This window comes from Salvia hispanica, chromosome 4 (genome assembly GCF_029641045.1).
Source record: "Salvia hispanica isolate PSC_SH4W2 chromosome 4, Shi_PSC_v1, whole genome shotgun sequence".
Lineage (NCBI taxonomy): Eukaryota > Viridiplantae > Streptophyta > Magnoliopsida > Lamiales > Lamiaceae > Salvia > Salvia hispanica.
The window spans coordinates 3198672-3209036 of NC_142695.1; the positions used below are offsets into that span (position 1 = coordinate 3198672).

The 10365-nt window shown below is 38.9% G+C and overlaps 4 protein-coding genes and 1 non-coding gene across 6 annotated transcripts; 3 read left to right on the plus strand and 2 right to left on the minus strand.

Annotated features, from left to right (window-relative positions):
• Nucleotides 1-926: 926 nt before the first annotated feature.
• On the plus strand, nt 927-3812 carry FMO1 (flavin-dependent monooxygenase 1). Its single transcript, XM_048089119.2, has 5 exons — nt 927-1401; nt 1535-1775; nt 2614-2792; nt 2870-3222; nt 3303-3812. The coding sequence occupies exons 1-5, from the start codon at nt 973-975 to the stop codon at nt 3643-3645; spliced, it is 1545 nt and encodes a 514-aa protein (XP_047945076.1). The 5' UTR covers nt 927-972; the 3' UTR covers nt 3646-3812.
• Nucleotides 3813-3872: 60 nt separating this feature from the next.
• On the minus strand, nt 3873-6163 carry PRXQ (Thioredoxin superfamily protein). Its single transcript, XM_048089120.2, has 4 exons — nt 5806-6163; nt 5568-5705; nt 4596-4685; nt 3873-4212 (listed from the first exon to the last, which is right to left on the minus strand). The coding sequence occupies exons 1-4, from the start codon at nt 6001-6003 to the stop codon at nt 3994-3996; spliced, it is 645 nt and encodes a 214-aa protein (XP_047945077.2). The 5' UTR covers nt 6004-6163; the 3' UTR covers nt 3873-3993.
• Nucleotides 6164-6840: 677 nt separating this feature from the next.
• Nucleotides 6841-8424, plus strand: LOC125196848 (uncharacterized). The gene is made up of 2 exons (XM_048095508.2): nt 6841-7121; nt 8058-8424. Exons 1-2 carry the CDS (start codon nt 6940-6942, stop codon nt 8191-8193), a joined length of 318 nt encoding a protein of 105 aa, XP_047951465.2. The 5' UTR covers nt 6841-6939; the 3' UTR covers nt 8194-8424.
• Nucleotides 8425-8576: 152 nt separating this feature from the next.
• TRNAA-UGC (transfer RNA alanine (anticodon UGC)) lies at nt 8577-8649 on the minus strand. Its single transcript has one exon. It is a non-coding gene; the product is annotated as a tRNA-Ala (tRNA).
• A 327-nt stretch (nt 8650-8976) lies between these two features.
• LOC125196853 (SAUR-like auxin-responsive protein family) lies at nt 8977-10067 on the plus strand. Of its 2 annotated transcripts, none has more exons than XM_048095514.2 (2): nt 8977-9069; nt 9258-10067. In XM_048095514.2, the coding sequence occupies exon 2, from the start codon at nt 9340-9342 to the stop codon at nt 9787-9789; it is 450 nt and encodes a 149-aa protein (XP_047951471.2). In that variant the 5' UTR covers nt 8977-9069; nt 9258-9339; the 3' UTR covers nt 9790-10067. The 2 variants fall into 2 exon arrangements, with proteins under 2 accessions (XP_047951471.2, XP_047951470.2); XM_048095513.2 differs by having other exon boundaries at nt 8982-9138.
• The last annotated feature ends 298 nt before the right edge of the window (nt 10068-10365 follow it).

Here is a 10365-nt window from a genome sequence, read left to right on the forward strand (position 1 = left end):
ATGGACGCTTTCTTTTGTGTCTTAAATTATGGTTAATTTTTAAAAAATTCAAACGCTAGTAATTGCGTCTCAATTTTTTACCCTTAAAACATAAGTTTTTATATGCGCGAAATTTAAATATTTTTCATTTCTAAAAAAGTGGACGATACAAAGATAAACGCCGCAAAAGGGTTATAATTCCTTTTTTCAAGGATAATTCATTTATACAACCAACTTTTCAAAAATTGCAGTTAATTAGATAATTTCCCTAACTTATTCTAATCTTCTGTATATATCAGCTCCATTTCCTGCAATTTATGTCGTGTGTGCAATATGATAATACTACTAATATGTGTGGTGAATTAATTTGAAGGTTTAGTTAGAATCCCACCCATTTCACAAATAGACTCTATGTATAGTAATAATTTTATACTTCTAGTAAACATTTTGTAGTACATAAGTTAAAAATTGCACCTAATAGAAGTAGAATATGTTCCAATCCTATCCAAAATTGCCAAACATTCGGAAGTAGTATACCAAACCTAATAGAAATACGTCCCAATCCGATCCGAAATTCGAATATTTCAAGTAGCCGACGGCTCGGGACCGCCCTACCCGAGCCGTTGGCATGCCAAATTAAAAAAAGGGAACACTTCTTGCCTTCCTTTGAACACGAGCTTGTCCCCTTGAATAAAAAGAAAATTTACAAACCAACAAATTTAGAAAGTTGTATTAATTTCAACTCATTTCCCTAAACACACTTGACCATCATAGTCCAATCACATGTGATTTAAGTAGACCCCAAAAAATATTGATGTGACCCGGTTCAACCCGGTTTAATAATCCAAGAAAATTTCACGAACCATCCCATGCAATTATCACAAAATTTTCTCTATAAATACTAAACCAACACATGCTTAAACCTCATAATCTCCAAAGCCTCTAAACCAAAACAGCCAAAACAACCAAATCTTGCTCTCTCATTTCACCAATATGGCAATCGAGTCCCACAAAATCGGCATCATCGGCGGCGGCATTAGCGGCCTCGCGGCCGCTAAGCAGATGGCCAAATATGAGCCGGTGGTTTTTGAAGCCACCGGCTCTATTGGAGGGGTTTGGAGGCACAGTTCGTACAGATCAACTAAACTCCAAACCCCTCGTTGCGACTATGAGTTCTCGGATTTCCCGTGGACTCAGAGGGACAACATGAGCTTCCCCTCCGCCCAAGAGGTCTTGGATTACTTGCACTCGTACGCGTCCCACTTCGACATCCTCAAGTTCGTCAAGTTCAACTCCAAGGTCGTCGAGCTCCGCTTCGTTGGCCGAGGAAACGACGATAAATGCGCCCAATACGGGACCCTCCTCCCCGGCCACCCTGTCTGGGAAGTCGGGGTCCGGGCCGAGGATTCGGAGAATATTAAGGTTATTAATTGTTTTATCAATTATGCATGCATGTTTTTTTTATAAAATGATACGCAGCAGAAATTACAGACAGTAACAAAAAACGCGTAATATAATAGTATTTTATTATAATTATATAAATTGGTTTATGTAGTGGTATTCGTTCGAGTTTCTCGTGATCTGCACCGGAAAGTACGGTGACGTGCCGGCGATCCCTAAATTCCCGGGCAACAAAGGCCCGGAAATTTTTAAGGGGAAAGTTATGCACACTATCGACTACTGCAAACTCAACGAGACCGAATCGACTGAGCTGATGAAGGGGAAGAAGGTCGTCGTCTTCGGCTACAAAAAATCAGCCATTGATTTGGCTGTCGAATGTGCAGAAGCGAATCAAGGTATTTTTTTGGGAAATTTCCTAAGTCAGATTTGTGGATTAATATTTGATGCTGCATGGAATTTTTTAAGTAATGTGGACGCACAAACTTGGACTTGGTATTTGTTTTAATTAATTTGATTTCAAGTTTATAATAATGAGAAACATTATATGTTTATACGTTTTCTTTAATTTTGATGCCTTATTAAGAATGATTCGATGAGTCAACTTTGCCATTTTGGGATTATTTTAGAAATTGAATTCAAAGTCTCAGAATCTTTCTACTTGTTTCACACCCTCACTACCACATGTAACGATATTTGAATCATTTAATGTTGTTTCACCAACAAAATTAATAGGGATATGTTGTACTAGTTTCATTTTTAATTAATTCTTGGTTGAATATTAGTTAAATGCTGGCTGCTTATTTGTAGAAAAAAAAAATAGAGCCAAACAAAAAAGACTCATTTTCTCACTCTTTCAACTAAAGTTTAGACAATGATGTGTCATAGTTATATTTTCTGCCTCGTTCGGACATGTTTGGTTTGATAGATTAGATAAGATTAAGTCTTATAAATATCATTCGATTGGATAGATATGGTCTGATATATAATCTGAGAACAACATCACGTTGAATTAGTCTTGGCTTATCAACAATGGCGGACGCACATACAAAATTTCAGTATAATATTACCGATTAGTTGGTGTGAATCGTTGTGCACAAGCCTCTAACATAAAAAAAAATCATACTACTACGAAAATTACTATCTCGAAATGTCAAACTCGAATTTTAGCATATCTTGGTGTTCCCTTGTGACAAAATTAATCTCGGAACAATTTTTTTCGTGTTGCGATTTTAGGACCGGACGGGCAGCCCTGCACCATGGTGGTGAGATCTCTGCATTGGACAGTTCCACATTACTCAGTTTGGGGTTTGCCTTTTTACATGTTCTATTCAACAAGGGCATCTCAGTTCTTACATGAACGCCCTAATCAAGGATTTCTGAGATCCCTCCTTTGCCACATGCTCTCTCCAGTGGTAATAACTCTATGATTATGCATAATCTTGAGCTTCATTTTGTTATGATTTGGTGTTGATGGATGCCTTGATTGCAGAGGAGGGCTGTGTCGAAGACTGTCGAGTCCTACTTGACGTGGAAGCTTCCGTTGGAGAAGTACGGGTTGAAACCCGAGCACCCTTTCGAGGAGGACTACGCCTCTTGCCAGATGGCCATCCTCCCCGAGAACTTCTTCTCGGAGGCCGACAAGGGCAGCATTGTCATCAAGAGGACGGCCGCGAAGTGGTGGTTTTGGGAGGGGGGTGTCGAGTTCGAGGATGGGACGAGGCTGGATGCTGACGTGGTCGTTCTCGCTACTGGTTTTGACGGGAAGAGGAAGCTGAAGGCGATTGTCCCGGACCCTTTTCGCTGCCTCCTCGAGTTCCCTTCTGGCATGATGCCGTTGTATAGGTAACTGTCGCTGTTTTAGGCCTTTCTTGGTACGATGGAATGAAAAGAGATATTCACCGTTGATCGATGCTTTTTTGCAGAGGAACAATCAACCCTCTGATTCCGAACATGGCGTTCGTGGGCTACATCGAGAGCGTGTCGAATCTGCACACGGCTGAGATACGATGCAAGTGGCTGTCGCAGCTGGTGGACGAGCAGTTCAAGCTCCCGGGCGTGGAGAGGATGCTGAAGCAGACGACGGAGGAGATGGAGATCATGAAGAGGACGACACGGTTCTACAAACGGAGCTGCATCTCGACCTTCAGCATCAACCACAGCGACGAGATCTGCGAAGAGATGGGGTGGAGCTCATACAGGAAGAAGAACTGGATTGCAGAGATCTTCAGCCCTTACAGCAGCCAAGACTATGAAAAGGAGAAATAAAAATCAAATCTTGATTAATATAAATATGTCACATCCATTTTTCTTTCTAAGTACTAACTATTGTATGTTGTTCAATTTCTTTTCACATATGGAAAATAAGATGTAGTGAAAGTAGATTAAATAATGTAATTTCAAATCAATAAAATGTTATTTATCATATTTTTCTATGATCATGTGTATGTTTTATTTTACCAAATCAAACCAAAAGATACTAAACACAAGAGAAAAAAGACAAGGTTCCCTTTTCAATAGATGTAGTAACAGTGATACATCAGCATCATATTCTCTAGAAAAGTAGGCATAAATTTCAACAGAGGAAGATGTTGAGAAGGTGGATACGGGTCGTTTTCAGACGCTTTTAAGAAACTTCAAGGTCTCATCGATGTGCTTCTCAGGTTGGAACTGATTGTTGTAGACAAGGCGACATACTCCATTTTTGTCGAGGACGTAGGTCTGCCTTCCAGGAAGCGCACCAAAGAGGTCAGATGGGACGCCCCAGTCTTTTCTGACCTTGTTGCCCTCGTCACTGAGTAGGGTAAACGGGAGTTTGTATTTCTCCGCAAAGGCCTTGCACAACAACATGACACATGAATTAGGTCAGTTCCCATAACAAGGTTCTCTGTATATGCTATATTCTCTTTCGACAGTGGCAGAAAGAGTAACACGAAGCTAGCTGAGACAAGACTATTGATCTCTAAAGTGGAGCCCTAATGGTCAAAAGTAACTAGAAAATGTTTTGTAGAAAACGAAATCACTCTCCTGAATAAACGCAGGAATCAAGATTGTAAACTAAGCTTTCTAGATCTTTAAGTTACTGCCATATAACTGAAGAAAGTCTATCGAGTAAGAGCTTATGAGGCTTTGAGAATGGATCAAATGATAGTTCTCAGTTCAAAGGCGAATAAAATTTACAAAGATAAACCATAGGCAACAAAGTTAGTTTCTTATACCTTGTGTGATGAGGTATCATCACCACTGATCCCAATAACCTCGGCTCCTGCTTTCTTGAATTTTTCGTACGAGTCTCTGAAAGCACACGCCTGCAAACATGTGAAAACATCAACAAGTACAATCTTCTGTAAGAATCATGTATGCACAACTGATTTACTACTCCCTAATTAAGCAATTTCTCAAATGATTCTAAAAACTAGAACAGATGAAATGCTAGATGATACAAGGCAGGTATCAAAGTTGAAGACAAAACTACAAGATCATCTTATTGTGGAAACTGGAAAGAGTCAAATTTCCGCAATTAGCCTTGCATTTAACCAAGACAACATGCCTTATAGTTATAGGATAGATAACAATCAGCATTCTCATACTCCATAAAAGAAGACATGTGTAATACTTTGAAATCAACCAAGCTAATACTCCCTCCGTTCCATAGTAATAGAGTCATTTTGCCATTTTGGTACGTTCCATAGTAATAGAGTCATTTCCATTTTTAGTAAAAGTCAACACATTTTTCCACACCTAATTTACTCTCTCCTACTTTATTCTCTCTTCATCTCTCTACCTTTTTTCATTTTCCACTCTACTCTCCTTTTACTTAACTCACCTAATACAATTTTTCTTAATCTCCGTGCCGAAAAGAAACGCCTCCATTACTATGGAACGGAGGGAGTACAATTCAGTCCCAAGCTCTTCAACATTCTTTCATTCCAACATTTATTTTCCCGCATTTCAATTCGATTTTCAAACATACAATTCATGAATAAAAGCCACTGCCATGCTTCATTTTCAAACTCTATAATTGCAACTTGATTCCAAAAGGTAAACATGAATTCCTGAGTTAAAACACAGAGAACCACCAAACACCACAGCCTAATGATAACTAAGTGCCATTTTCATCACAGACTCTCAAACAACATACTACAAATCACATTAACAACACACACACACACACACACACACAATGGTACCTGCTTAGTGCAGCCAGGGGTTTCATCAGCAGGGTAGAAATAGACAACCACAGGCTTGCCTTTGAATTTGGAGAGGCTCACACTCCTCCCATTTTGATCCTTCAATGTAAATGCTGGTGCTTGTGTCCCTTCCGACACCTATACATAATCACATTTTCCCATCAAGAAACAAAATTCCACTACATATTCCAAACCAAATGATTCGAAAGAGATAAAAATGCAATCTTGGTAAATGTACCTTGGCGACAACGGCGGATTTTGCAGAAACAGGAGATGGGATTGAGAGGTGGGACGAATTAGAGAGCTTGAGGCCATGGAATTGGGACTGTGAAGATTTTGAGAGAATTGGGAGATTGTGAGAGAGTGCTGGTTTTGGGGTTTGAGCGTGGAGGGAAGAAGGGAAGGAGTGAGCTGTGTGCAGAGAAATTGAAGCCATTTTGAAGCAATGCAGTCTCCTAATCTTCAGTAGAGCTGCAAGAACTAATTTTTTTTAAAAGTTAACAAGAATTGGTTAAGAATTGAGGAAAAAGATAAGGCAAGATGAAGTAGGTGTAGGATTGAGGAAGACAGCGTGGACAATTTGTATCCCACCGTTTTAATGCTCTGGGCTTCTTGCCTTGTGCACAGGTTTAAATTTTGCCCTTTTATGTAGGTAGTGATAAATTTCAACTTTTTTCCTCTTTCGTAGGTGTTGATAAATGGGTAAATAGCCATATAGTAAAATTTTAAATCATCGGATTTGGTCAAAATCTTGTCTATCCCACAAAGTTTAAAATCCGCTAATTAAATCACAATGTTTAGAATCTAAAATAGATGGAGATGGAGATAGAGATTTTGAAGTTTCAATATGCTAATTAAATCACGAGTCCAAGTTTCAATCTTTGTTTACGTGGATTGTGATTTTAAATCACAAAAAAAACGTGTGTATAATCCAAAGTCTGATCACAAGGAGCTTGATCTTGTTAGATTGAGATTCAAAATGGATTTCAATGTAGAGATGATAAACTAAAAAGACTGAAACTTTGTGATTTAATTAGACGAATTTTTAACTTTGTAGAATAGGAATAGACCAGATTTTGACCAAACTTGGTGATCTAATGACTATTTAAATATCATTCTCCTGTAACATTTTCTAATTACTTTTTTATTTATATTTTTTTATTTTATAATTTTATATTAAAAATTTGTGTCTCTTTCAAAGTTTTTCTTTTTTTAAAAACTGAGGGAGTATTAAAATTATTAAAATAAAATTTAAGACTTTTCTTTTCGAGCAATACGAATAATAAGACTGATACAAACATACAAACCCTAAACCCTGACATTCAAAATCCCCAATTGCGAAACTGAAGGAGATCGAAATTTGACAAAGAAAATGGAAGGATTGCAGAAGGCATACAGCAGTGCTGTCTCACAGGTGCAGGAATCGGCGGAGAAATTCAGCACCTACGCCTCTTCTCTGGAGAAAGCTAAACCTCTTAACTCCTCTCTTCCTTCTTCATCGGTGGCAGCGTTATCTGTTGACCAGTCCGGCCGATTGGTCACCCGCTCCTCAAGGTACATCCCTGTTCTTATCTTTTCCCCTGGCATTAAAGGCTTGCAGTCTGTAGATGCCAAAAATCTCTGCTCATGTATCTGATTTGTCTGTTTTTAGCTTGCAAAATGAGAAATTTGTGGCCGTTGTTGTGATTACGGATGTCTGTAGTTTAATTGCATTTGGATTTGGGGGAAATGAGGATCTGTGGATGGTTTTATCACATAGTGTTTGATTTTAGCTATTGAGGAAGTGATTAAAGAATCCACCTTGTTTGAATTGCTTGTTTTTCCGGTCGATGTACGTTGATTGTCGTTTCGCGATCTTACTATATCGCGGATATAAAATTGAATTGCCGGATTGAGTAACTAGTTGATACTAGGAAATTATGCAGCTTAGATGATTGCAGGATTGAGTCACTAGTTGAAGCTTGAAAGGAAATTACACTCGAGAGGTTAAAAATTTAGCGCACTTGTGTGGGTTCGTGTTTAGTCACCTTCACTTAGTGTGATCCCGCATACTCGTCTTGTGAGTTGGAAATGTGGAGATGGAGTTTCAAGGAAATCAAGCCTTGCGAATTCTATCCTGCCATAAGCCATTTGCTTGGACAGCTAGCCAGCTTGTGTATGAATTTCGACTGCCATTTGGCCTTGTGAAAAACCACAGTAGGTCATGTTTACTGGTGAAACGACTCTTTGGTTATGTGAAAGAAACAATTTTAGGTTTCCTGATCGAGATAACCGTGGTGTCTGGTCATGAAATGAGAGCTGCTTTATTCTGATATTGTGATTTCTTTTCATTGTGGATTTCTTGTATTTTGTTGTATTGATGATTCCTTTCCGAGTTGATTTACTAATTAGTCAGATCAGAGTGTCTCCCCGAAAAGTGTGACTAAATGTGTATATACCAAAAATGTTAAAAGCAATTGATTTATCTTCTTGATGAATTGCATTGTACAGGCAATTCATATCAGTAGGGACTTGCTCAAAGCTTTGTGCCTTTTGCTTTGTTGCTGGAGTTTTCATTGGCTACACTCTGAAGCGACGTGTCAAGCGCTGGGCCTCGAGAATTCTCAGAAGGCTGAAAGATGATTGAAGTAGGTCAGGAAGGGAGACAAGGATAACCTAAAATTGCTTGAGGTACTCCAAATAGGAATATGAGAAGACTTTCCGAATTCTTTCGCCAGATTCATACAGATTGGTAGAAAATCGCTGAATGTTTACACTTTTTCTGGAAAACAAATACCGACTGGTATTCTACTTGTCGATAAATATCATTGCTTGGAAGTCGAACTTGCACCTGCATATGATTACATACTTTGCAACTCCTCGTTCTTGTTCGTCTTTTATTCTCGTCTATTCGTCATTGCAATTACCTTCAATGTGATTGGAGTGGAATTGAATATCATAATCAAATCTTGTTCATGTTATCTCGAAATAACGAAAATTGCAAAAATTCCAAAAATAAATAACGAAAAATGGAGATGCGGGGGATCGAACCCCGTGCCTCTCGCATGCAAAGCGAGCGCTCTACCATTTGAGCTACATCCCCTTTCTTGAGAATCTCTTCTCATAATACTTTATTAATTAATAACGTCTCATTAATCCGATCTCCTCTTCACGCACGTGATAGTTTATTAGTTTGATTTTTGATTAATCCTAAATTCCAAATATAGAGTGCATGTGCCTCCTGCGAGAAATGCTGGATTCAAATCTGTTCCCAGATTTTGTTTGGAATCAAACACCAATTAAAAATGATATGAACTCAATTAATTGTGAGTAATTTTGTTATTCTATCGACAAACATTATCATGGACATAAACTGTTCGATAAAATGTCTATACTAAACTTGAATTAATATTAGCCCTCTTTTGACTTTACAGAAGGAGAAAGGAAGAGGCGGCGTGATGCTTTGCAATAATCATGCTTCTGTTATTTAATTATGTTTCTTTCACATCCTTCGCCATGTGAGGTGAAGGCCTTAGCTGCAATCACATGCAATCATTATTGAACGAATTATATAAAATCACAGCACAGAAAGGTAGTGTATGTGATCAAAAAAAGCAATCTTGATTGTGCAGATTTGTTTGATTCATTAGCAATCATTTGATTAGCTGTCTTAGCTTTGTATTAATCTGCTTTTTATATGTTGATTTGCAGTAGAAGCATGATCTGATGAGAGAAACTTGTTTAAAGATTCAACCTTTCTGTGGTGAAAAAGCCGAATTTTAAGCTTAGATCGATGGACGACGACGGGGAAAGCAAGGCGACGGGCATCGCGCAGATTGTGAGTCTCAAGAAGTTCCTCCAGAAATGGCAGACGGCCACAATCGGTACCAAGGGGGGCTGCAGTCCCCCTACGCATCACGGGATCTCGCCTGCGGTTACGAGGAGGCTGAGGACTTCGAACTCGTACGCTGAGTCGGATGAGGACGGGTGCCAGAGCCCTGACCCGCCTGTGGATGTCCCGAGAGGGTACCTTGCGGTGTACGTTGGCCCTGAGCTTCGGAGGTTCATCATCCCGACTAGCTACCTTAGGGACCCCCTGTTCAAGGTGCTGCTGGAGAAGGCGGAGGAGGAGTTCGGGTTCGATCACAGTGGCGGGCTGACCATCCCGTGCGAGATCGAGACGTTCAAGTATCTCCTGCAGTGTATGGAGTGTCACAGGAAGGATCAGGATGATAAGGATTGATGATTAAAGATTTAAAGGTTGATATTTCTTAACTTAATTTGTTCATCATTTTGGAATTTGATATTGTTTAGTAACTCAATATGTTGATTTGATCAATGAAATATGTTAGGTGCAAACTTGATCTTTGTGATATGGAATCAATCTTAGGAGGTTTGTGTATATGTTGGTTGCTTGTCTTAAATAGTACTACATTCTTGTCTTAAATAGTACTACAATCTTAGGAGGTTTGTGTATATGTTGGTTACTTCTTGTCTTAAATAATACTACATTCTAATGAAGCATTGCCCATTTCATAATGAGGGTCTAAGTAAGATGTTATGCTTAGATCTAAATTGTCGAGCCTCGACCCTCGTGTTTTATTGCATCAGTACATGTTCGGTATTTGAGTGTTTGGATTCGAACTTGACTACGTGCATATAGCTCAGCAATTTAACTCTCTTTTGACCAGTAAATCATGTGTTATTCTCTTAGTATAGCGTTTTCGGTATCATACTTTGACAGTTTGATGGATGAGATAGATAAGATTGTAAAGATTGATAGGATTTGAGGTTCATAAATAACCATCCAATGGAATAA

What these genes read in the sequence shown, in the direction of transcription:
- FMO1 (XM_048089119.2), top strand. Translation starts at nt 973, where the DNA reads ATGGCAATCGAGTCCCACAAAATCGGCATCATCGGCGGCGGCATTAGC. An exon ending in AGGATTCGGAGAATATTAAG is followed by an intron (nt 1,402 to 1,534) that starts GTTATTAATTGT and finishes TGGTTTATGTAG; the next exon opens with TGGTATTCGTTCGAGTTTCT. An exon ending in ATGTGCAGAAGCGAATCAAG is followed by an intron (nt 1,776 to 2,613) that starts GTATTTTTTTGG and finishes TTGCGATTTTAG; the next exon opens with GACCGGACGGGCAGCCCTGC.
- PRXQ (XM_048089120.2), bottom strand. Translation starts at nt 6,003, where the DNA reads ATGGCTTCAATTTCTCTGCACACAGCTCACTCCTTCCCTTCTTCCCTC. An exon ending in AATCCGCCGTTGTCGCCAAG is followed by an intron (nt 5,706 to 5,805) that starts GTACATTTACCA and finishes GATTATGTATAG; the next exon opens with GTGTCGGAAGGGACACAAGC. An exon ending in ATGATACCTCATCACACAAG is followed by an intron (nt 4,213 to 4,595) that starts GTATAAGAAACT and finishes TTGTTGTGCAAG; the next exon opens with GCCTTTGCGGAGAAATACAA.
- LOC125196848 (XM_048095508.2), top strand. Translation starts at nt 6,940, where the DNA reads ATGGAAGGATTGCAGAAGGCATACAGCAGTGCTGTCTCACAGGTGCAG. An exon ending in TTGGTCACCCGCTCCTCAAG is followed by an intron (nt 7,122 to 8,057) that starts GTACATCCCTGT and finishes TGCATTGTACAG; the next exon opens with GCAATTCATATCAGTAGGGA.
- LOC125196853 (XM_048095514.2), top strand. Translation starts at nt 9,340, where the DNA reads ATGGACGACGACGGGGAAAGCAAGGCGACGGGCATCGCGCAGATTGTG.